The sequence below is a fragment of the Cupressus sempervirens genome, chromosome 2 (assembly GCF_028749045.1).
Source record: "Cupressus sempervirens isolate cs-2001-9-10 chromosome 2, ASM2874904v1, whole genome shotgun sequence".
Taxonomy (NCBI): Eukaryota; Viridiplantae; Streptophyta; class Pinopsida; order Cupressales; family Cupressaceae; genus Cupressus; species Cupressus sempervirens.
The window spans coordinates 594,115,576-594,143,000 of NC_143119.1; the positions used below are offsets into that span (position 1 = coordinate 594,115,576).

Consider the following 27,425-nt stretch of genomic DNA (forward strand, 5'->3'; position numbering starts at 1 on the left):
CAACAACTATTCAGACTTGTATTCAACAATTATTATGCAAAATATCAAAATTTGACAGAAAAAACCTGGAATTAGTTGCCGTAGTATTTTGCAGATGTAGTCGGCCAGCCCTCCAAACTTCTAATCAGCCGGAAAAACAAGTAAACTTGATACCAACACTGTTCACTCCGTACTGTAGCAAAATATTGTTCATGCGCCACTATAGCAATAACTAACTTCAGATTTGCACCTCAAACCCTTGTAAATTTCTTTATGCAAACGCCCCAAATGAAACCCAGTGTATTTCCTAAAGTGAAAACACCCTTGATCCTCTTGACTGTGTCTTCCAACAGCGAAGAGAATGCTAGCAAAGAGGGATTCCGTCCTCCAAGCCCGATAATCAGATATCCAGCAACATAACATTAATCTTCATCCAAGCATACAAAAAAAAGCTCTTCCATTTCTTTTATAGTGTTCTCACAAGAGCTCAATCCTTCGTTTTCTCAATGTGGGATAAAACATAACTCCCTTTATGTACCTTATGTCTCCAATGTGTTATAAAAATAAAGGGAACTCTTTTAATTTAAATATTTCCCACAAACTATAGTCTATCCATTAATAAAGTTAAATATTTAAATTTAACTTTATAAAATGGCTTTATCAATGCATAACAAATCTTATCAATGATAAATAAGTTTTCCTGTCGATTTTAAACAATTACCATCGACATACCACTGTGACTGAATGTCCGGCCATGTCCAAGATGACTTACTATAAATAGTAAGTATGCACAAAGTTGCCCCAAAACCCCTCAGAAAGACCTACAACTAAAACTGTCTAGGCCAAATGGCCTCTAAGCCCCTTTAATGTCCTAGTTAGCCTATGGGACTGTGGGGAAATAGGCTAACGACAACATTATGATATGAATGCTAGAAAGGGGACATTACATTGCCTTAGGGTAAAATGACACCAAGATCAAGAAGCTCAAGAACTTAGCACAATATGGACCAACAATGTATGATCATAATAACAATATGAGAATAAATAATTGATTAATACACACTAGAAGTGCCTGTATATAAAGGCCTCTAGAATGACTAGGAGTTAGCAAAGTGATAAGCCTCACAACTAAGCGCATGTCCACCAAGAGTGGATTATCCTCCATTGAGCACAGGAGTTTGTGCGATGATGAGAGGATAAGCTTACATAGGTTTATCTCATAAAAAGATGTTGTAGACACCATGTGCTTAATTAGAGTGCGAACAACTATGTTGTCTACATGACAACTCAGTTGAATATGCAAACTCCTGTGTTGTCAACAAGACAAGTCATATGACTACACATACTTCTAGGTGTCTACATGACAACTAATATAATAATGCATTTAACCTAAGTACACTTAAGTAAAGTGTAAATAGTAATTAATTATTTACACTAACACCCCCCCTTAAGTGCAACTTAGAGGAATACACTTATGCTCACAAAAGATATGATGAATATGCATGATGGGTCCCAGCTACTAGGCCATGTTAGGTACCCATGTACAAATGCAATGCTCTACATACAATGCTATGCAATCTCTTTGAAAATGGAGAAAGAGGGAAAACCTCATGGGAAAAATCCTCCCACAAAAAGAGAGAGAAATACAACAAAGAAGAGAAGAGTCATGTGACCCCCCCAATGAAAAATCCCACACCCCAAGAGATCTCGGAAATGAAGATACTTGACCTCAGTGAAGGGCTTGGTGAAGATGTCTACAATCTACTACTCTATAGGACAATACTGCAATGCAATGACTTGCTCATGAATCAACTCTCTGATGTAGTGCATATGAACCTCAATGTGTTTTGTCCGCTGGTGTTGCACTGGATGTTTTGAGATTTCAATGGCACTTTGATTATGACAATGTATGACTGTGGGTGTAGGTATGTCAAAATCAAACTCCTTCAGAATATGCTGCAACCAAATAGCTTCTATAGCCACATTCACAACTCCTCGATACTCAGCCTTAGTCAATGAAAGAGCAATAGTGTTTTGCTTTTTACTCTACCAACAAATGGGGCCAGAACCAAGATGAAACATGTATCTTTAAGTACTTTTGCGAGAATCAAGATCCCCTGCATAGTCTGAGTCGATATAACCCACTAACTGTAGTCCAGTACCAGCTACATAGCATATCCCATATGTATGTGTACCCTAGATATAGTGTAAGATGCGTTTGGCTACGTTCCAGTGAAGTTCATGTGGCTCTTGCATGAAGCGAGAAACTATGCCAACTGCAAAGGATATGTCAAGGCGGGTATGTGTCAAGTAGATGAGACTTCCAACCAACTTGCTATACAAAGTAGCATCAACAAGTGGAGTGGAACACTTTGCTTCTAACTTAACAACTGAAAGAAATGGAGTAGATGTAGCCTTACAGTCACTCATGCAAAATCGAGCAAGTAGATCAAGAGCATAATTGGGTTGTGATAGTGTGATCCCTGATGAAGACTGATGTATCTCGATACCAAGGAAATAATGAAGTAGACCCAAGTCTGTCATCAAAAATCTGTACTGCATAGTAGCCTTGACACTATCAATGATGGATGTTTTACTCCCTATAATGATCAAGTCATCAACATAAAGCACGACTAGCAAGTGAGAATCATCCCGCTGAAGAATTAGACATTTGGATCAGAATGACATCTGGTGAACTTTGCTGAGAAAAGGAAAGAATCCATCCTAGCATACCAAGCTCTTGGGGCTTGTTTTAGTCCATAGATAAACTTTTTCAACTTGCAAACCAAGGTAGAATCCTGAATGAACCCCTATGGCTGCTCCATATAAAATCTCCCCATAAAGATCACCATTCAAGAATGCGCTTTTCACATCCATCTGTTGAACAACTCATCTCTGAGCTGCTGCTATAGCTAGTGTCAAATAATGGAGTTCAACTTTGCAATTAGATAAGGTCTCAACGTAGTCAATGCCAGGTATCTGAGAGAAACTTTTTGCAACAAGTCTAGCCTTATGCTTACACACACTTCCATCCGCTGCAAACTTGGTCCGATAGATCCACTTACATCGAACCAATTTTCTTCCCTTAGGAAGAGAGACTAAGTCCCATGTGTCGTTTCTCATATGAGAATTATATTCTTCCTCCATTGCTTTATCCCATTCTAGAATTCCTGAAGCTTCTTTGAATGATTGAGGATCAGAAGCAACTGCAATATAAGCATAAGAGAGTGAGTTGTGTTGTGATCTTGTCCTCCTAGAATCTAAAGGATTTCCTGCCAATGGTCTTGCTGCATCCAATGTTTGTTGAGCCCATTTAGGTCTAGTGGAAGAAGATGTAGAAGGGATATCCTCAACCTCATCAATTTGATGCCTCTGTTTGGGTCATGGACGAACATCTTCCAAGTCACTGTCATCACTGTCACTCTCTTCAATGAATAAGGAATAAGGAGTTGAAGAAGTAAAGCTAGGACAACTTTCTTCAAAGTGTACACTCCTCTCATAGAAAATGTCATGTGTCTCTGCATCCATCAACTTGTAGGCTTTATGAGAGTCTGCATATCCAACAAAGATGCAAGGTTTACTTTGAGGTTCCAATGCCTTGTGTTTCTGTGGAGGTATTCATGCCCGTGTTGGACAACCAAAGACTCTAAAGTGTTTTACATAAGGTTTCCTTCCAGTTCAAGCTTCAAAAGGAGTTACACCATCCAAAGCTTTATGAGGACTCCTATTCTGGATGTAGTTAGCACAATTCATTGCTTTAGCCCAAAAAACTTGATCTAGAGACTTAAGTAGTAGCATGCAAGTGGTGATCTCCTTGAAGGTTCTGTTCTTCCTTTAGGCAACACCATTCTATTGTGGCGTGTATGGTACTGAATGCTGAAGGTCAAGTCCCTCTTGAGTATAAAAGTCTATAAGTCTTGAGTTCACATACTCCCCCCCTTTATCTATTTGAAGGACTTTGATGGCTTTCTCTAACTGCTTTTCCACTTGAGCCTTGAAGCTGAGAAATCATTCAAACACTTCACTCTTATGAGCCATGAAAAATATCCAAGTATAGCGAGAGTAGTCATCAATGAAGGTGAGTGCATAGCGAGACTTTCCAAATGATGGCACTGGAAATGGGCCGGCCACATCACTATGAACTAGTTCAAGAACACATTGTGCTCTCCAAGACTTCTCCTTGTCAAACATTTTTTCTGGATGCTTCCCAATTGTACAACCTGAACAAACACCATCTGAGAATTGGACCTAAGGTAGACCATGAACCATGTTCTTGTTGCTAAGTTGTTGAAGATATCTTTAGTTGAGATGTCCAAACCTCTCATGCCATAGTTTGCTTTATGTATTTGAATGCATTAACAAGGCTTGTGCATTAGATTCAGGCACAAAGGAAGAGAAAGTGTAAAGCCTGGAATCATGATTAGCTTCACCTATTGCAACCATAGAATCATCTTTGATGCTTTTCGCTACCACTGAATATGGAAGAAATTCAACTTTATTTCCACCTCCATAGTAAGTGATTTGGTAGACTAAAAGAAGGTTGGAGATAAGATTAGGAACATATAGAACATCCTTGAATGCTCCACTTTCCATCTCAACTTCACCTTTTCCTTCAACTTCCACTTTAGTATCATCTCCTACAAAGATGTGAGGTACCTCTGAAGGTGTCAAGAAGAAAAATCTTTCTTTGAAGCACCCATGTGATGTGTGGCACCTAAGTCAATAATCCATTCTCCCTGACTAACAATGTTTGTGAGGAAAGTTTGCCCTTTGCTCTTAGAATCTGAAGATGAAGAGCCCTTTTCCTTATAAGCATTAGGCAATGGAACATTGTGTTTTTTCATGATATTTTTCAATTCATCAGTCTGCTTGTGATAACACTAATGTTCGTCACAACCAGTTCTTTTGCAATAGGCACACTTCTTCTTTTCCTGATTGTTGTCCCCCTTTTTGTTGGTATTAAGAGATGACTTGCCTTGTTGTTGATTTGATGTTGGAGTTGACTTTTCTGTGTCCCCTTGTTTGTTATCTTTCCACTTCTTCTTTTTGCCCTTGCCTTTGTTTGAACTTTCACTAGTTCAACTTTTAGAGCTCTCATTGTTAGCCACCAATGCCTTAGACTTTAAAGACTTGAGAATCCCCATTGTTATCAACTTAGCTTGTTCATCCTCTAACAACAAAACATAGTCATCAAAAATGATTTTCTTATAGGAAGCCCCTAAGATAGTATTTGTGGTGTTGAAAGAAGAGACAACTGTGGAGTATTCAGATGGCAACTTATTGTGAATTAGATAAATCAACCTATCATCTTTAATGGGACTACCACAAACATTAAGTTTCGTTCTCAACTCATTCACCTTAATGATAAAATCCTAGATAGAATCAAAGGTCTTAGGATCTAGGGAGATAAGCTGATCTTCAATCTTGTAAACATCCTCCTCAATCACTTTTCCATATAGGTTTTTAAGAGCATCCCAAGTTTCCTTGGAGGTACCATATTTTATGATCTGATTGAGGATCTTGTCATCAACCCCTAACCTAATGAGTCCTAGGGCTTTCCTATCTGTTGTTTCCCAAGCACAAATTTCACTTTGAGATACTTGATCACCTATTGGTTTAGGAAAAGATCCATCTGCATATTGAGAAACTTCATCATTCATCAATTCACACCATTTTTTAACTAACCATATGGCATAGTTATGTGGTGTTAATTTTGGAATCTTAAGGTTTCCCATAACGCAAGAAAAGATAACAGCAAGAAGAAAGGAACACAACACCAAGAGACACCCCCCCACCCCCACCCCTTCATTCAATCAAATAACCCCCACCAAAACGAATGATTTTGGCAATTTATACTTAGTGTGTTTACAATAGCCACTTGCCAATTTATACTTAGTGCGTTAACAATAGCAGCAGACCCTATTGCAGTTGAATCTACATAGATAAAGGCGGCAGAGGCAACAATTTACCCCTCATGTTACTCTGAAGTGAAAGCAATGTTCTCTTGCATCCGCAGCAAAGCCAAGAGCTAGAGAAGAAGAGGCTCCCTCTGGCACTATTATTCTTCAGAAAAAGCAGAAGAAGAATAACAACCTGCTGATCCATTTAAAGATCGTTCTCTTGCATCCACAGCACCTCCTCGCCTAGTTCCATATTCCCTGCCACATCACTATAGGCATAGGTAGTGGGAGCAGCCCCCCCTACTATGGCAAAGGGGAAGGGTGCTGAAGGGCAGTTTCGCTAGAGATGGTAGCAACATATCTAGATAGTCCAGTCCCAGGAAAAGATCCTACAGTTTACTTCATTGGCTCAGCACCTTCCCTAGAATTGTCTAGGAAAACCCCTACAATTCTATGGGATGAGGTTTATCGGATGAGAACAGCAGTAGAGAGAATAGCAAGAATATCTCGTATAGATAGATATATGATTGTTTCTGTTGCTTCAGTATCAAAGGAAGATTGCCCTATCTCTATATCGGCTTCATGCTAGTTCAAAGAACATTATGCTAGACTAAAAGTTGTCCCCATCTCTGCCCTAGCTACTGCTATCATAAAGGCAGGTCTGATCTTCTCTTCACACCAGATTTGGGTTCATGAAGATGCCAGGTGAAATGGCCTCGGCCTATTTGGTTGGGCTGGCTGGGATGAAGAGTCCCCCTAGTCTTTTAAGGGTCAGTTCATGCCGAGGGTTCTATTCTATTGCCAGTGAATGCATGCAGAGGGTTCGGGCTTCTATTACTGGTGAAAAGGGTTCTAATCATTGCCCACACACCCCTTAGAATAGTAGGGGTAGGGAAAAGAACCCCCTGGGAGCCATAGTTCTCTACCTTTATCTATAATTTGTTGGGCCGATGAACCATCCTGTCCACACACAAAGTGTAGGGCCCACCCAACTCGAGTCCCTCCCAATCAACCCGGATTCAATCAAATGGGGAGGTTGTGAGAAGTATATGTTGGTGCTTTGGAAAAATGTATGTAAGGAGCGAAGCATGTGAACCAGTTCAACAATCAGTAGAGCAGAGATTAGTGACAGTGGTAGAGAAGGAAAGGCAGTAACAGTTCGTTGCTAAAGTTGATTGTGTTTTGCACATCAGCTTCATTAAGCAGAGTCCATTTCTATCTCCTCTGAAGAGAAGTGCTTGCTTCAAGATAGTGAGTCTTGGATACTTGAGTTTGTTACTGTATCATGCTGCTTTGGTAGTGGGCCTCTACATGCAAATCTGGAGCAGTGAGCTCCTATATGTACTGTAAGACAGTGAGCCTTCTCATCTATATATTCATTGTTGCATTCGCAGTGTGCTTCTGGTTGCTAGCTTCGCAGCAGTGAGCTCCTAATCCTTTGCGATCAGATTATATACATCAGTGAATTATCCTCTTATGTACTGTAAGACAGTGAGCCTTCTCATCTATATATTCATTGTTGCATTGGCAGTGTGCTTCTGGTTGCTAGCTTCGCAGCAGTGAGCTCCTAATCCTCTGCGATCAGATTATATACATCAGTGAATTATCCTCTTGGGCAAGTGTTCACCATCATTTTTCTCAATTTGGGTTGTCCACATAAAATTTTGGTGTTTTTGTGTTGTTGGTTTTGTTCTTTGCATACTATTTCATGTGGTGAATATTCAAGTTAGTTCTTGGAGTTTTGCTTTATGCTGATTCACCCCACCCCTCCTCTCAGCATTTGGTGTATGTTTATCACCTGGGCAACGTTAACTCATTAGATGCATACTTGTGTGAGAAAAATACCATGCAACTGATTAATTTTTGGCTTTAAATGTGATTTTGATGCAATGATCTTCCTTAAAATAGTCTCTATTTATCATTTTTTTAAAATTCTCTAAGTCTTTCCTGAATTTTCTGCCGAGTCCAAGTCCAAAACCAGCCTGCCAAGTCTATGTCAAGACAAAGTCAGGTAACTATGATCAAAACATCACCTCAGAAACAATAAATTTAAAGTGATCGCAATCGAAAAGACTCTTTTAATTCAGTTAAAGGAAACTTCAGTAGGAGAAAGACTGGCCTGTGATGTTTAAAAAATTATTCTTGCTGAATTCAAACCCAAATAGGACAACTATTTTTGCATGTGTACTATTCAGATTTCTGCAAGTTAACATTTTACAGCTTTGCAAAGCTTTTATGATGGTAAATCAGGCCACCTAGCCATAATATGTATAAAATAATAGAGTAAAACTGTGATGTTCCCTTTCTGAAATTGAATTTATAATAAATAATAATATTCAAATATAAAAAGAGTATAAATAAAATTTAACTAAAATATTAAAAGTTAAATTAAAATTTAATTAAGTTTAGTGAATGGACAAAAAGGCATGAACTGAAAAGATATGACTCCATCAAACATGGGATATAAAAGGGACAAAATAATTTCACTTGGAAGGGGAGAAGGAGAAAGGAAGAAATAAGGGAGCATGGGAACTAAGGAAGGAATAATGGAATAAGATGGGAGTGGGAAGAGTAGAGAAGGTGTTGTGACTCTTTCAAAAGTTGGTAGTTGTGGAAGGTTGTGACTCTTTTCTATAAAGGATGAAGGGTGGTAACTCTCTTGAAAGGTTGTAACAATGAAAGGTTGTGACCCTTTTATAAGGCTCGTGATTGTGAAAGGGTGTGACCATTGAATGGGAAGGTATTGTGAAGAGGTGTGACCCTTACAAAGTATATCAAGGGGGAAGAAGAATTAATATGGGATGAAATTCAAAACTTATGTCTATTTTTTATCCATTAGGATCAATAATTAATAACAGAGAATAAGACTTTCAATCAATTAGAATAAGAGATAGGAATCTAAATATAAGCAGGAGATCAGACTGCTATGAGGAAAAGAGAAGACCTGTATGCTGATATAATGCATAATGACTTGGCTGACTATGACTGATTTCTCATTTGTTAGGAAGTAGAATACACACATAGCTACTGTTATTATTGTTTATATATGTGTGTGTGTGTGTGTGTGTGTATAATTCATTTGAAGCTAGTTTATTTATGACCTGTTCCTTAATCACTCGCTATAGCCCCTTACGAGGATAGGTTGCTGTTGTGTAGGAAGAAGCAGAATAAAACGTCACAAGGTAGGTGAATCCCAATATGGGATAAGGATGGGTCTTGAAGCCTTAAGGGAGTCCACTTGTAGATTCGTGTCAAACACCCTATAACAAGGCAATTCCTTTCCTCCTTAGGGTTGAGTTCAGGAGAAAATTAAGGGACGGGGATTAAATATGTTAACTACCAAATGTCTAATGAATTATTCATCATTTTCTTAAATTGAATTGCTTTGGGTGTATACTAATGTATGTTAAATATTGGAAATTGATGGCCTCCTCCAGGACCATAGAATCTTTGTGACATGCAGTGAGTCAAGTTTTTCATACAAGGGAATGGTTTATTTTTAGCATTTTTCCTAAGAAACTTGCACTGAAGGATCTTGAGAGCAATATGAAGTCAGAAGAACTAAGTCAATATTTGATGAATCTTGACCATGAAGTTTCATTATGATGTTAAATTTCAAACACTCTGTAGGAAAGCTGTTTATAAAATAATGACCAATCGTGATAAGTCCTCATGCATGATGGTGAACATATTTAACTGGGTCTGTCAACACAACTATTTCCATGTGAAATTTCTCTTTTATTTTAGTCATAATATAAATACTTACCTGTGAAAGTCTATTTCCAAGGAGTATTACTGAAGCTGCATCAGATGCAGCATTCTCTCTTTCCTGTAATCGTAAAGACACTCCAACATCAGCAAGTGCCAAGGCTGGTGCATCATTAATTCCATCTCCTACCTGCAACAGGAGTATTACGATGACTTGCATAAATTTGATTAAATTACCTAAAATTATAGATAGAAAAAATAAAATATAAGAAGAGTAGGATATAGTTTCAAGAAATACTCAACATAACAGACAACCAAGACTTTGAGGTAAGATTTATCAGGATATTAAGGCATAAAAATTGGTCTATATCCATCTCAAGAATTTTTACCTTGAAACTTTCAGGAAAAAAAGAAATTTCATAGGAAGAAAGACATAATTACAACTTACTCTCTTATCCCTACAAAGAAAATAGAACAAAATAACCTCTCTTTTCAAAGAAGACCCAATTAAGGTATAAACAGAATAAAAATACCCTAGTCTTTGTGATGTCCCTCATATTAAAATAGAATTTAATATTAATAACAAAATGAATTAAATAATAAAAAAGATAAATAATGTGTAATAAAATATAATATTTATGAATCAATATAATGACATCGCCCATTATTTATCATAGTAATAAGATAAATATAGAAAAATAATAAATAATATTTATTATACTAATAACATTAATAAATTATATATTAATTATTAGAAACTCAGCATGTACTGAATGGTATCCAATGCCAAACAAGGAATGCTATTAGCAGTTAACAACATTACCTTTTGTTGTGATAAAGAGATACAATATCAACCAATAGTCAGCCTCTAGTATTCAAGTGGGTATCCATGATGGCAATTAATCACTCTTATTAGGACTAGTCAATAGTGATATTCAGCTATATAAATATATTGTCATCGGCCAATATTTACTAAATTAATCAATATACTATTTGATATATTTACCAAATTTACCCATACTGATTAACGATGACAAGCATCCTTGAAGAATAATCTCCTTATCGATGACCAAGGTAGTAATTACTTAAACAATTAAATTAGGTGGTCATCAGGTTTGCTATGGAAGAGGAACTACTAATTTAGAGTCAACTGCCCATCATTTATGGCAAAGAGATACAATCTCTTGAGAATTGATAAGAACGATGGACGTGCCTATTGGACATTTCATATCAAAAACATATGTGAGAACAAGAATTGGCAACTAAAGGGATAAATTCAGAAAATGCAAAAAGAAAGACCAGCAAATAAGGAAAAAGATTGAGACACAACATGCGGGCATTAACATAAGGGGTCCATTAACAGTGATATGGCAACAATTATTGCCAGCAAAGAGTATATAATATTCATCACATAAAACTTACTCTATATAAACTTGCATCCCCCTAATTATTATCAGCATTCCTCACCCAGAGTGCAGCGATAAGGAGATGTTGCTGGATAATAGATGGATTACTACTGATTACAGACAATCATATTTGGACCATTTAAAAGTACAAAATCATTGAAGGGAGTATAGTTGTGAGCAGCTTATACGATACACCCAGTAATTAGAGTGAAAAGGAGATGATACATAGAAACAGTGATAAGAAGAAAGATCTTTTAAAAAGTAAGCATTAAGCAAGATAAGATAAGATAAATTTATTAATGTCCAACAAGAGATCACGAGGGTCTAAGGGACTGAAAAGCATACAAAAAGACAACCGCCGGCAGCAGGAGCACCAAATGGTGTCCACAGAAAGAACAAGACAAGAAGACAAGAGAGAAAGAACCAAAGGAAGGCACACCAACTACTCCTCACAGGCAAGAAGTAGTCAAGAATAGAAGGGTACAGCCTCAGGCAATAAAGAGTCATGGACCATCTCAAGGAGCTGTCAAAAGTAGGGTGGTGCTGCCGAGTGTACCCCCTACGAGGTCTCACAAACCCAGTGTGATCCAAATAGTGGCAAAGGGACCGCTATGCCCCTAGAGCCAGGTACCCAGGAGCAAATAAAATGTGATGAGCTGGTCTGATACCTGCACCAAAGGTAGATGAGGCTCTAGGATATGATCACGAAGTCACAAGGCCTCTTGAAGATGAAGTGCAAGACACTGCTGATCAATGTTCAAGAAAATTATCTTATCTATAAGACTTCACAATTTGCCCTAACGAGGCAGCAATATCTTCATTACATTGAATTTTGAATTTGCATCAATACATAATGCGATCCACATATTAAACCATTTCCATGATTGCTGCCCAGGAAGTATAATGTGAACTGGAGTTAATTAACTCAATCAATAATCTTGATAAGTTACATGCAACGGACATGATTTGGTGTTTAGATGCAACCTCTCACCTCATGTCTCTTGGTGACATATTACGAAGGACTCATTCACTCCTCCAAAGCCATGGAAGTAATTGTTTTATATCCTCATTTATCTTAAGAGATCAGAAGATCCTTATATGGCCGAGTAAGAGAGGGTGTCAACCCACCTCATTACACTATGAAGAATGGATGAGTACAAAGTCAATATCTAAAAACGGAGCCAAATCTACACGAGTATAAAGATCATATCAGGAACAGCTATTCAATTGAGGCATAGCCTCCCATACATGCAATGCATATCATAAAGTCATATTTAGAAACAATGACATAACCAAACAAGATCAGAAGTTTATATGCTTGAAACGGTTGTGAATAAGTGAAATATTATAATCGCAATATACTCTATACTATATAATCAGATTTCGAATTTGAATTCATTAAGGAAGTTATTGTTATAGCATTTCATTTTATATGAGATTCACCCATTAAGCTATCATTTGAAACAAAGAACCAAAAATCATGACGATTCATATGATTCACACGATTTGATTTAGCTTGGGCATTTTTGCTGACTCAGTGAATTGGATTGCCGATTTTTTGGCTTAGATCACCATCAATCATCGGTATAGGTGATTTCTTCAAAAACCACAAAAACTAGCCAGAAACTACCCAAAAAATCAGCCGTGTGGCAGCTATATTGGTCAACTTAAAAACATAAAAACATAAAAAAATACAAACTTGAGCAAGAGACTTGTTTTTTCATTTTGTTTACAGATAGACATGCGTTTCATGGATTTTCATCTTACATACATTTATGATTTGACAATATTTATAATTCGATATATCATATGATTCTATGTTTTCTATTTACTTCAGCTACAATTTACATTTTACGTATGTGATGGATTTATCATTTATGTTCTTTGTTTATGTATGTTAGCTTCTATTTGACGATGTTATAGTATTTTTAAGTTATATTCAGTAAAGGGTACATGAAATAAGTTTTAAATCATTAAAATCTCTAAATTTTAAGGGGGTTTTTCACTTTGTCGATTCATAGCCGATTCGTAACTGATTCCGATCCATTTCACGATTCTAGTCGGCCTTGTCATTTCTGAGCCAATTCCGAGTTTTGGTTCTTTGGTTTGAAATCACTTCTTTTGATATTGACTTAATCAAACTATATTATCATCTCTTCTTGTCAAACCAATACCATATCAGATTTATAAGAAGTAATAATTCCTTTGATATTATCATTGATCTTCTTGGTGGAACTATCAAACCCTTGATATAATCAATTCATATCATAGAAAATTTGGCCATCAAATTCACATTGGACATCTAAATAGATTGGGAATCAACTTTGTACTCATAAGCACAAAGAAATGTGAAATTAAATGCCAAAGACCTAAGATATATCGTGGCATATCTTATTCAATACATACTTAACATTTATATCAAACAACAGGTTTGTGTGCAAGTTATATAAAAATGGAGTCTCTTGCAGTTTGATTTGTAAACAATTAGACAAAACTCAAAGGAGTCCCATATGGGGACATTACAAAGCTAGATCTTTAAAACACTTGATCAAATCTTTTGTGATGAGAATTGTTAAGTTTGAAAGATGACTTGTTGACTGCTTGACTCAGGGTTCTGGTACAAAGATTTTGATCAGTCCCATCTATTGGGCAGAGAGGAAAATAGTATAAAAATAATAGTATTGTGCAATAGCAAGAAAGTTGAAATTTTTGAAGGGAAATCTAATCACATCTCTGTAAGAACTAAAATTAACAAAAATCACCTTTAGACTTGAAAAAACAAAGAAAATGCCTTGTTTCTTCTGTAAAGATCATGGATAAATTGCCTTGAGCTTGAGTGATGAATCACATGAATATATGAGCACTTGCATGTATGCTTTTATGCCTATTCTTCATTTTTCTGCTTTGAAACTACCCATGTTACCATGGCCATAATCATTTAAGGTCTTGCTATCCTTTTCACTTGTTAACAGAAGTTTTTGTCTGGCAAAGACACTCTTAATATGCACCTTGACAGATCAGAATTCTTTAGCAGAAACTTTTGGTTTGAGCAATGAAAATGTGCACTAGAGGAGTTTTCTAATGGCTTTGCGATCACATTTGTGTGCCAAAAGTTAGAAATAGTTGTGTTTTCCTTGCCACTTGATCATCATTGCTTTGCAGAAAATTTGCGGTTGAGCAGCTCAATGTATGTGCCACCACTGAAAACATGTTAGCATGTCATCCTTGAACCATAGGCACACTTCACTGATAGATTTGTGAGATTTACTTGTGCAGAGAAACTAGATGGTTAAACCAAGGGAAATGTTCTCAAATTTAGTTTCTCCTTTGTCCACTCAATTAAACACACAACTACTTGGCTTCAAAAAAATATAGAAGATTTGATATATGTGTGATCCAATCTCCACCTATAGTAACATAAGGAAGTGAATGATATGGAGCAACAAAGAACTGGGATGTAACCCCTAAGAATATAGACATGGATTGATCTATTGCCCAACTTTCCATAATTATTTTAGAGGATGAGGACCTCCTAGATGGGAAGTATCTGCAATGTCGCTGCTTCTTGGATTGAATAATGAGATTATAACCTATAGTAATTTGTTAGTACATGATAAAATATATAAATATGAAATCAACTATCTATGAAACCTGCAGCAAGCATTAGTAGATCATAAGATAAATAACTATTCACTAATCCCATGCCAACCCACCCAATCCTTTGAGAGTATTCTACCTGAATTTACCTAACCCTCTAGTAAATCACACCTTCATAGATTTACCTGGGGGTTAAGTACTTCAGCCCCTGTTTCAATATGAGATCTGCCATGAAGTCTTGGGCGAATAAGGGGCTTGGTTCCTTGGCTATGCTTGAGAGACAGTGCTTTAGACATCACTTTTAAGCATAGTAACGAGAATCGCCCAAAAATCGCTTGAATCGGCGATTCCGCGACCCGATTCATCCTGCGCGATTTTTTTTGAATCGTGAATCGGTATCGCCGATTTCTGGGCCATGAATTGCCTGAATCGCCGATTCAGGCGATTCATGTAAAAATCACCAAAATCACCTTAAAAAATCGGCTCTGAATCGCCCGCGGCATGTAAAAAGGGAAGTTGAAATTTTTAAAAAAATCACTTGTTTTTTTCACTTTGTTTTTGACCTATTCTCTTTGTTATAATCCTAAAGGGCCTTCTATTTGTGAAGCATGAGTAGAAGAGAGGAAAAGTGAGAGAGAAGAAGAGAAAAGAAAAGCCATAGGTTTCCAACCGGCAAGAAGGAGGAGCACCAAAGAGATCAGCAAGCCATTTGGGGAGCCCATCAATTGCTTTGGGAGCATTAAGGAGCCAATATCAACACTCCTCAACTCATTTGCAAGAGGTAAGTGCTTTTTTTTTTCTTGCATGTTAGTGTATTATGCATTTTTTGTTAAATTTTTAGTGTATTATGCGTTTTTTGTTAAATTTCTATAGTTTTCAAGAATTTTAGTGTAAATCTTGAATGCTCTTTATTTTTACTAAGTTGCAAACTAGGGTTTGTTGTTTTCTAATTTTTATTAGCTTCAAACTTTGATATTTTACATAAAAAAATTTATTGCAGCAGCCTTTGCTCTCATTTTTCGCAAATTCCAATGGGTAAAAAAGATGAATGTTGGAAATATAATGAAGAGTTTCCTGGAAGAACCAAATATCAAACAAAATGCATGTTTTGTAAAGAAAAAATAACTTCCGGGGGTATTTATAGATTGAAATTCCACATTGCTGCTATACCTGGACATGATGTTACAGTTTGCACTCACCAAACTCCTGAGGCAAAACACACTTGCTTAATGGCATTAGAAAAAATTGAAAAAGACAAAGCAAATGGGAAAATGCAAGTTGAAGGGTTAAGGGGTATTGGCTCCCATGTTCCCACATCCGCAGCCGCATCCACATCTGCATCAGCTTCCGCATCCGTAGGTTGTGTTGGAGAGAGTTCTTCTAGGCCTCCTTTTTATCCTAGTTCTTCTGCTCGTGCTAGTGCTAGTGCTAGTCGGTCACATACTGAGACGGAGTCCCACACCAACCTATTGCAGCCTAGAGTGCGGAAAAACAGAATGAATAGTTACTTTGTGCCCCGCACTACTCCTGGTTCCCAACCCACGCTTGAGGGCATGGGTTTGAACAAGGAGATTCACGATGCTGCCAAAAAGGAGATATGCAAATTTTGGTACTTTTGCAACATTCCATTTATTGCAGCCAGGTAATTGATTCTTTTTTCTTTGTTTTCTTTAAAGCTAAAATTAAAAGTAAAAGTAAAACTTTAATTATATCTACTTGTTTTATAATTTGAGTCTTTGACATCTAAACTTTTATTTGTGGCAGGGCTCCTTATGGGCAGAATATGCTCCTTATGGGCAGAATATGATAGATGCGGTTGCTATTTGTGGTCCAGGGTTTAAAGCCCCAACTGAGGCTGAGTTGAGCGGATACCTCCTGGATGAGATGGTAGAGGACATGAGGGTTGACCTCGAGGAGAACCGAAAGGAATGGATTGCAAAGGGTTGCACCATCATGACTGATGGTTGGACCGATAGGAGGAATAGAACACTCCTCAATTTTCTTGTATCCTGTGGAGGTGATTGATCATTCTACTTTTCTACATACATTGTAAATTTTGATTTGTTGAATGCTAATTCGTTAATGATCCATTTAATATTATAATTCGTTGTTTTGTTACTTGTAGGATATACCATGTTCATAAAATCCATTGATGCTTCCGTACATGTGAAAAATGCCACATATTTATGTGAGGCTATTGAGGAAGTTATAGCAGAGGTGGGAGAACAAAATGTGATCCAAGTGGTGACGGATAATGCAGCAAATTATGTTGCAGCAGGTAAACTTTTAACTTTGCAAGTTTTGAAAAAAAATTTATTTGAATTTTGAAATTTGAGTTTCTAATTGACTTCAAATTGTTGTAGGTAAACTTTTGATGGAGAGGCAACCCACCATATTTTGGTCCCCTTGTGCGGCACACTGCATTGACCTCATGTTGGAGGAAATTGGCAAACTTGAGTTTGTCAAGTCATGTGTGGAAAGTGCAAAAAATATATGCAAATTCATTTATAATCATGCATTTGTCCTTAGCACAATGAGGAAGTACACAAAAGGCAAGGAGTTAGCTCGCCTAGGTATCACGAGGTTTGCCTCGAATTTCATCACCTTGCAGTCCTTGTTGACATCAAGGGATGGATTGAGGAGCATGTTTGTTGGGTAGGAGTGGATTTTCTCTTCCTATGCTACGACCACTGTAGGGTTAGATGTGGCGGATTGCATATTTGATGAGGATGGTTTTTGGAAACCCGCTAGAGAAATCCTTAAGGTAAATTTATTGCAATTTAACATTTAGTATTTTGCTTTTACTTTAAGTTATATTATTTTATATTTAAGTTTTGACTCAAATTTTTTGTTTTACTTTATATGTAGGTCGCTAAGCCCCTTGTAGCTTTTCTACGAACTGCTGATGGGGAGAAGCCCTCTATGGGCTACATTTATGATGGCATGGATAGGGCCAAGGAGGCCATCAGAGCCCAATATGCAGGAGTGCAGGAGAGGTATGGCCCTATTTGGGACATCATCGATAGGAGATGGCAGAATCAGCTCCATCGACCCATCCACACAGCAGCTTACTATCTGAATCCGGCATTTCGTTTCCGTCCTGAGTTCAAGGCGGATGCGGAGGTTCTCACTGGCTTATACACAGTGATTCAGAGATTGAGTAGCGATGAAAATAGCGTTGCTGCGATTGTTGAGCTAGACCAGTTGAACAATAAGGAGGGGCCACTTTTCTCTGGCAGGATGGCCATAAATGCTCAGACAACACTACAGCCAGGTAAAAATTAAATAATATATTCAATGTTCATGAATCTAGATTCTAAACTTAAAGTTGATTATATAATGCATTAATTTTAGAGTTGTAATTTGTAAATGAGACTAATTGTTTTTGTTTTTTCCTTATTTCAGATAGATGGTGGCAAATGTTTGGGGCCACAACCCCAAACCTTCAAAAAATTGCCATCCGCATTCTGAGTCAGCCGAGCAGCGCTTCTGGATGTGAGCGCAGTTGGTTCATGTTCGAGCACATCCACTCGAAGAGGAGAAACAGGTTGACAGTGCAGAGGTTGAATGATCTTGTCTTTGTTCATTACAACCTTCGTCTTAGAATTAGACAGATTTTGGGCGCTGACTCCTCTCCGATCATTCTAGAGGAGATTGATCCAGAATCAGAGTGGATCACAGAGACCGTGGACCCAATCTTCACTGAGGAAGACCGCGCGTGGGTTGACTAGGTAGATGTAGAGGCTGAGGTTGTGGCTAGGGCAGAAGAGGCAGCTAGAGCACGTTCATGCATTGGTAGACGCACACACGCACACACACACGCAGGCCCTAGCGACGTTATTCATGAGCCCATTGCCCATGCAGGGGACATGGCTTGGCGGTCCTCTAGGACCTACCTTACACGCCTTTCTCATAGGCAAACTGGATACTCAGAGGCTGAGGTTGAGGCTGCAGCAGAGCTAGAGGATGATGATGAGGATGATGATGAGGATGATGAGGCTTGAGCTGGAGCCTTGTTTTTATATTTTGTTTACACTGTATAGATATTGATAGTGATACTGAATCACTGATAGACATATGTTTCAAACTTTCATGGATCTTCATCTTAGATTTATACATACATTTATGATTTGATGTCTTATAGATCTTCATGATTTCATCTTACTGATTCTATGATTTGAATCATTATGATCATTTGATTTTTATTTACTTCAGCTAGCATACAATTTACATTTTAGTACATAATGATAACATAGTTACGTATGTGATGGATTTTATGTTTCATGTTTATGTATGTTAGATTCTATTTGATGATGTTATAGTGTTTTTAAGTTATATTCAATAAAGGGTGCATGAAATAAGTCTTAAATTGTTAAAATCTTTACATTTAAAGGGTTTTTTCAAATTTGCCGATTCATCGCCGATTCACCGGCGATTCACCCCCGATTCACGATTCGATTCAGCCGTGCCGATTCCGATTCACATTACTATGCTTTTAAGATACCGTGACCAAGATGTTCCTCTTGGACTCCTTGGTTAGGCCCATCGTCCTCTACAACTATATTGTGTGGTGGCCCTCTCTCTTTGAGTTTGATTGGGCTTCGGTCGAAAGAATACAAACCCTCCTTCGTCATATTATCAAATGTCATCAATCCGCTCCCAACAATATCATCGTGGCCGAGGTTGGGACTCATCATTTCAAGCTTGAGACTATCTTTCATTTAGTTTGGTTTCTCCATCGGCTTCAAGGCTTCGTGGATTCTATTGAGGGTCGTCACGGGTATTCTTACCTAGCCTGTTGCTCTTCTAAGGCGGTTATTGGATCCAATCCTGGTGGCAAAGCCCATTGTTCGTTCGCCCAGGCCTCTTCTCTTCTTCGTTTGATTGGGATTGTGGTAGATCGCCTCCCCCCCTTCAATTCTCTTTGGATGGCACCACTCACCTCCTTCCCTCCCAACATGAGATGAATGAGCACGTCAAGCTTGATATCTGCTAGCAGTATATTATCATGACATGGAGTAACCCTCAAGGTAACTCCGCCCAAATATGGCCTTTTATGCTGAGCACAACATGGTTATTTAGGACAAGGTTATTGTGTGCCCCTAGTACCTCACTCACCATTGAACTCATGCCCTCCACATATCTAGGTGTCTTTTAGGGTGGGCTCTCACCATCTACGTATTCAGACTGACTACCAGATTGAAATTGATGATAGGATTTGTCACCTTTGCTCCCTTGGGTAGGTGGAATCTGAGACCCATTTTATGTTTCGATGCCCCATCTACTACGAGATCAAGGGGAGGTTTCGCTTCTTATTTGGAGAGTGTAGGTCCCTTTCCTCTTTCTTTAGCTACACTGATCAGTGGTGTCTTGCCCTCTACCTCCAGAAGACCATGCGGCTCCATGACCATACTTTGGAGTTCCTTTTTCCATCGAGGCGGACCTCTGACCAGCTCATTACCTCTTTCTTCACACTTGGGTCTCCTACTTAGGAGAAGAAGCGATCACTTTGCCCTGTTTCTTCAGATCAAACCAGATCTATGAGGCCTTGTAGAGGATGCACTCAACAACTTCACCCTTCTTCAAACGGCTCCATCAGACAGTCTGAGATACAGCCTTACCCCAAATTGTATCCTTCAATTCTAGTCTACTTCTCACCTATGAGGAGTAATTAGTCTCATTTGGCTCTCTTCTTTTGCTTTCTTGCTTGCTCTTTCCGCAAACACCGTTTGGGGCTCCCGTTGTAGGTTGTTGCCTTATTTTACATTCTCCAAGGCAGTTTCTTAGATTCTCATGATCTCTTGTTGGACATTAATAAATTTATCTTATCTTATCTTATCTAGTGAGAGTGATTCTCAATTAGGCAACCATCACATTGAGAGTACCCTTCTAAGGCCTCTAAGATCTCTATGAATAAGCCCACTCATTAACAATAATTACTTGGTAGAGATCCCACCTCTGACCAAGCCTCTGATTTCTAACATATGCATGTGATTAACCACTACAATATACATACATACATACATACATTGTCTCTACAGATTTTCAAAAAATCTCTCCCTCGATTCCAATTTGGAATCATGACATTCATATAGAATGTCCTCTAATCCTTGAGTTCTACCTAAGAGGAACTCAACATTCAAAATTGAATGCCTTCTAATCTCTGAGTTCTCATTTTAGAGAAACTCAACATTCAAAAGTGAATGTCCTCTACCAATATGAGCTTGGTCTCTGTAGCCGGTATAAGTCTTCTTTCCCACTTAATATCTCTAATAATATGATCAACACTTGTATCTATTAGTATTCAATTGATTCTACTAAAATTTATACATACCTTATCTCTGTAGGTATTCGCTATGTGGAGATTCTTCTCTTCCTTCTAGTTAAGCCACTATTCTCTTATATCTCTACTATTAGTTGTGCTTCATAGACTTATCTCAATTTATTTTTTCACAATCTCTAACCATTTTTATGCTCAATTATAAATTACTCCTAATGGTATACAACTTGGTGCTTCTTGTTTTTCTACTATCTTTCTTTTAATATTGTTGTGCGTGGCTCAGTGAATTACTTAAGTTCTATTGTTTCCTAATTGTCTTTATTGTATTGATATTCTATTCTTAACATGCTTATGTGTCTTCCCCTTATCACTGACTGTTGAGATTGTCGAATGTCTTTTTATCTTGTTGCTGCTATCCGATCTCTTGTTTTATTTGTTGTTTTGTTCTTATTATTCTTTTGAATGTTTCTTGTTATCGATTGCTTGCTTCCTTCCTACACGACAGCCTGCTCTTCTTATAGGTGGTCAAACGATCATGTTCATTGACCAAAGGTTGAGACCGATGATCATAGCCTTCGGTGAGATCATGGGTTGCAGCCTTTGGTGCAATCCATGATTGCAAAAGTTTGTTTTAAATTAATATTAAGATGGGTGCACCGTAAATCAATGTTAATCTGAATCAGGTAATATTAAATTTAAAATTTATTAAGTTTCATTAATATTGAATTTAATCAATATTATTATTTTTAAGCTTAGTTACCAAGGTTTGCCACTTTGCTATTCTGATCACATATCATTGTATTGGTTCAAACTAGTACTTGGTTTCGTTCCCATTTGCCAAATATTTGGCCAAGGTTCCAGTTTTGTGAGCATGGTTAGAACCAGGGCAAATTTCCCCCAGCCAAAAACGGACCCGAGCAAATTTGCCTCAACCAGGTCATATTTCATTCGAACCTCGTCAAATTTTTCCCTACAAACAACGTTTAAGTGGTTTTTTTGAACGAACTTCATACTTTTTTGAGTTCCACAACCCTAAAAAGTGAATGTAAATAGCTTATGTTGGCTTCTAAGACTCATTTGTAGTGTGCAAATGGGTCATTTCATCTTGAGCAAGAGCAAAGAGGTTTTTGAGCAAGAGTTTGTTCGTGCAAGAAGGAGGTGGAGGAGAAGAAGATGATGAAGATGATGATGATGACGATGACAAAGAAGAAGATGAAGAAGACAAATATTAATACATTTGTCATTTTTAATGCATTAGTTGAAACTTGAACTTGAACCAATGATACTTGAACTTGCTGTTATGATTCTTGAATCATGATTTAATTTTAATGTTTTGAGTTTTTGATGTTAAACTTGAAATATATGATGGTATAATCATGATTCATGATGCTATGATTACAAGATTAAAATTTATGCCTATGGTGTTTTTGTGTTTAAATGATTATATCATATCATTTTATGATACTATGTGACATTCTAATTTTAACTTATGCTTCTAAGCTTCATAAATATATGTGTGTATTTATATATAAATTTTACATGTTTTTGTACTAACAAACCCAAAACCCTTTCCAAAATTTTGCCGTACAAGCGAACCAATTCTTCGAACCTGTATTTCAAATCGAACTTGAACCAGTAACTAAGTTATTAAGTTTTATCAATTTCTGTTAAATATATTTTCTATTCAATACATTAAGTTTAATTGATATTTTATCAGTTAATATTAAATCAATGAGATAATTTGAAACTATCAATGTTATATATTTATATATATTAATAAATTATGCTTTGCGGCATGAAATTGTTTTGTAAATAAATGGACATATATATATATATATATATATATATATATATAGATACACTTCCATTTCATATGATTTCATCATAGATTCATTTTGGGGTCATTACAGTATCTAGTGAGAGTGACATAACAGTTACTTGTGATTCAAATGAACCAGGTGATTACGTTGATGCCCTTGATGAAGGGCACGTGCATTATTTGATTGAATAACTGTAGTTACTATTTTATATTGATCTGACATACATGAAAAAACATTAAAATAGTCAATAATTATCAAATATTTTAATCATTATCAAGTGTGTTTTCAATTTTGTACAATTCTTTTCATAAATTGAGTTTTTTAATTTTCTGAAATATATATAGTATGGCAGTACCCTGCTCTACAGAACTTGGGGGTAAAAGTTGAATCTACCGACATGCCGGAATGCTGAACTTATACCCAATCCTGGGAACTTAGATTCAAACCCAGTTGTGCTCACTACTGAATAGCTTACATTGGAGCAGAAATTAAATGAAGATAAGATGCCTATGAGACATTTGAGAACCAATGTACATCATATTAGAGGTGAAAATGGTAAATGGATGCAACCTATGGCAGAGAGAAGAAAATGCACATGTTGTATTCTGGGAGGAGGCTGAGCTTGAATACCATCTACTCATTGACTGCTCGTCAAATATTGAAATTCCCAGCCAAGTACACCAACATTTTTTAAGCAACTCTATGCCTGCCCACTTTGAAGATGTGGAAATTGCGGAGTAGGGGGATTTCCTCATCAAAATTGATCATAGCAGGGCCACATTCCAGAATGAAGCTACACCACTACAAACTTTCTTATGAAACTGTATAGACAGGTCAAGCAAGAATCTAATATGCTCTAACTTCAAGTAGGTAACATTTCAAAAGTCATTTGTATATTGTCACAGACAAAATAAAGCATAGTCACCACATTTACCATGGCTATAGAATGCCCCTGATTTTGCAACGATGATATAAAACTGCTTTTTTCATGGGGCTTAAGGCATGCATTAACATGTTCTCTGTTCTTTATGCCCACCATTTCAGCTATACTTGCCACTGCCTCTTCCCTGTCTCCTGACAATAGAATTGTTTTTATTCCCATTTTCTGAAGCCTGCATCATTGATATAAGTATTTTTTTGTTAATTGTTAGCTTTTAGAGAATTTGTAGGATTAAATTCATCTTTATCCTAAAATATCTATGCTAATCAGTTTCTATTATTTTAAGTCAATACAAGTTAACATCAAGTTTACTCTTGCTAAATATTTGTCTCAGAAGAAAACCAATGGAAAGCTCATATAACCAGAAGAAAATAATTGCTAGAAAATAATTTATACGGTAGCTTTATTTGTCAGTAGAACTTGCAGACTTGTGATACGAAACTTATATTATTCTCCTTTTCAAATGTACTCATGCTTAGAATTTATGCTACCCTACTAGAAATCCCTTGCACAGTTACATGAACATTAATATTAATTGTGAGGAACATGTGCATCAATTGCAGTGAACTGCTAGATTAAAATCATTTATGCATATGTTTGCATAATATAAAAGTTTATGTAGGAAAAACATGTTGCAATTACATTTCATCAAAACTTAAGAAATGCAAGATGAGTATTTGTATAGAGAATTTAGAGTCTCAAGATTTAAGTTAAAATTTTGGAAAAATTTAAATATTCAGAATAGGCATATGTCTGCCTGTACACACACACACATCACATTTTTCAGCCAGCAGAATTTCATTTGAAGAGTTCAGACAAAACTTATAAATTACCCACTAGTAAAAGTTTCCTCAACCAAAGCTGTCCAAATCACTAATAGATACACATCAAATAAACAACACAGGTTAGATGGTAGCATTGTTGTTATAATATAATTTAATTATTCTCAAAGTCTAGCTAGGTTGAGATCCAAATGTCAATTTTGCTAGTGAAATCAGAGATTCACTACTGCTGTGTACTTCAACAAACTAATCCTGGTGATTGGAAACTGGAAATATTTAACTAAGGATATGCTCGTGCCAAAGAGGATAAGTGCAAACCTCATTGCCAGAATTTGTTAATCCTTTGGTCAACACTAGTGGAACATGGGACAAGTTGTAGATTTGAGCAATTGATGTTGGGAATAATGAATAATCTGAACATTTTCCCAAACTACTATTTGGTTTCTATTCACAGAAGCATTTAGCACTGTTAGTCCATTTAACAGTCTCAAATGTCATAGCTACTTGATAATTGATTGTCATGACTATCATGTATTTGAGCTCAATTCTAATTGAGGAAAATAATTGTAGAAGTTTTCATTTTGCATTCTGTGCATTCTGATTATTACTCAAGATTCTGTCATCCGCACTAACAAACTTTGGTCTTCAGTTATTTGCAATAAATAATTTTAATAGCCTGATGGTTGTCTTGAAAATATTAATAGAACATCAATGTAATAACCATCCTCAATATATATTTTTATTTTTGACAATATGAAGGCTCAATATAAACATATCAACAACGATATATCACTTAATAATTGAAGACTGGAATATACTAGTACAGGTATATTATGCTCTGTGAACACACTGCAGCAGGTCTGGGCAGCAAGCAAAAACTCAGAAAACTTCATCAAATCACACCCAACACACCAAGAAAGAGCACCAGCTGCTTCAAAAACAACTCCTCTCACACCATAAACTGCTGGAAGATAAATACATCAATCTCAAAATGGATGAAATATTTGTATCATATAATTTTGCCTTACAAAGGTCTAGTAAATAGCCATGAGAATGGATAAAATATTGATGTTTTCACCATATTTATGCTCTGCCACTAAGAATTCATCACCCAAAGTCCACTGATAACAAGCCACTATGGCTTTTAAAAGACAGTTCAGTTGCTTTTCTGAGACTGTTCCTAAAAAAGAGAGTTTTCTATGCCCACCCACAAGCCAAATAAATGTTTCCATGAATGCATTCCAATGACCACCAATAAGAAGAGCTAACTCATAGATCCAAACTGACTCGTAAGAGTCATCATTACACAAACTTCGCAAGAGCTTTTTGTAATTCACAATCTCAACTTGGCATGATTGAGAAGGAACAATAAATAGGTAGAATAAAACAAAATCATTGCACTAAAAAATGCAAATTAATGACCACCTTTCACCAACAGAACCTTAAAGAAGTCTTTTCAAAGTAGGCCATGAATCTGCCACCATGTCAACAATAACCTCCTCGACTGACAATATCAAAGTTGGCCTGCAAATATGCCTCCAAATTGATCTCACGATACACATGATTAAGTGTAAATGTTTCCAATGAATTTGACAAACAAGACTAATCAAGAGAAGGTTGTTAATCTTCCACAAATTGAGAATTTTGTTCTTTATTGCATCACAATGATAGCTGAATCTCCATCTCTACCTTTAATAGACCATGATTAATGCACAATTGTAACCGAAGAATGAGAGCTTGCATTTTGACCTCATTCTTTGCTTGAAATATGGTTATCCTCAAAACCACATAGACCAAAGACTCATCCTTATCCTTGACAATCTACCTAGCCTCAAACTTCCCAAGGTTGCTGTAATGTCCCCAACCATTAACCTATCCAACATGTTCCTCTAGGCTAATTCATTAGGGTTGACATTTGATTTAGCCTCTGATAGTGGTATATGTCTTATTGACTTTAGGTGGTCCAAATGTGCATAACACCCTCTTTTAGAATGGCTTAAAAAAGTTTCACCAAATTATTTTTAATGTGACCTCTTGGACATTTACTTGGCTAGTTGACAGTATTTCTATTTTGGGAATGTTAGGCCCTATTTTGGAGTAGCTCCAAAAAGTTTCCCCATGCTATTTTTTATAAGTGATAGGTTGGACACTAACTTGGCTAGTTGACATTGTTTCTACTTTGGGAATGTTGGTGCTGCATTGAATGCTGAACTTGATATTACAAGCTTTTATGTGGTCCAATGTATTTATTTAAAATAACATTAAGTTATAAAGTTAAACTAAAATTTAACTTTATCATTGTTTAGTTAATATTTTTTTTGATGAATAGTCCTTTTCTATTAATAAATAATATACAAAGTTTACAATTCACAAAAAAGGGTCAGGGGATACAAGATCACCCCGCAAAAGTTCACACGGCCGAAGCTGGAATCAACATCTATTCATCAAAAAAAACATATAAGAAGCAAGCCTCAGGCAGCTAAAGCAGTTGTAGCTAAGGGGGGTGGTTCATCCCAATCACGAAATACCCAGTCATCCCTAGGATTGGCAGGTGAGTTGGAAACAGTCCAGCCGTCAACAACATCATCAAGGGCCTGGTCAGCATCCTTGTTATCAGGCCGCGAAGGTGAGATGGCCAATTCCAAGTGAAAGGGCCACTTTCCAGAAACAACACGGCGAGGACTAGGACGAGGAGCCACCAGGCCCAAGGACTAGCTTGTGCTAACGTGGGTTGGGGAAACCGAGCGACGACACCAACCACCATCGCCATCCCTCTCTGAGCGGTGGCGGGAATCCTGCTAACGTGGCATATGCGAGCGGCGGTCCGAAGAGCTGCGCCCCCAACAGCAGCCTCTAGGCAGCGTGGTATCAACCAAAGCATTAGGAGGCACTCTGGCAACCGTACAAGGGGCATTGCCCCAATGATTGAGAAGCTCTTAAAGGTGGGCCACCTCCAAAGCCACCTTGTTGGCTTGCACTTGGATCTGCATCATTACATTATTACAAATGCACG

The 27,425-nt window shown here is 37.1% G+C and overlaps 2 protein-coding genes across 2 annotated transcripts in view; one reads left to right on the forward strand and one right to left on the reverse strand.

The window, feature by feature from the left end:
• LOC149574804 (copper-transporting ATPase PAA2, chloroplastic) overlaps window positions 1–27,425 on the reverse strand; it is a 223,313-nt gene that overhangs the window by 32,448 nt on the left and 163,440 nt on the right. The window contains exons 14-15 of the mRNA XM_089814630.1: window positions 23,625–23,802; window positions 9,646–9,777 (exon numbers count right to left, since the gene is read on the reverse strand). Of these exons, the coding sequence (XP_089670756.1) occupies window positions 9,646–9,777; window positions 23,625–23,802 (310 nt within the window). The remainder of the gene's footprint in view (window positions 1–9,645; window positions 9,778–23,624; window positions 23,803–27,425) is intronic.
• Window positions 17,805–18,729, forward strand: LOC149574805 (uncharacterized). Its single transcript, XM_089812135.1, has 2 exons — window positions 17,805–17,864; window positions 17,996–18,729. The coding sequence occupies exons 1-2, from the start codon at window positions 17,831–17,833 to the stop codon at window positions 18,319–18,321; spliced, it is 360 nt and encodes a 119-aa protein (XP_089668261.1). The 5' UTR covers window positions 17,805–17,830; the 3' UTR covers window positions 18,322–18,729.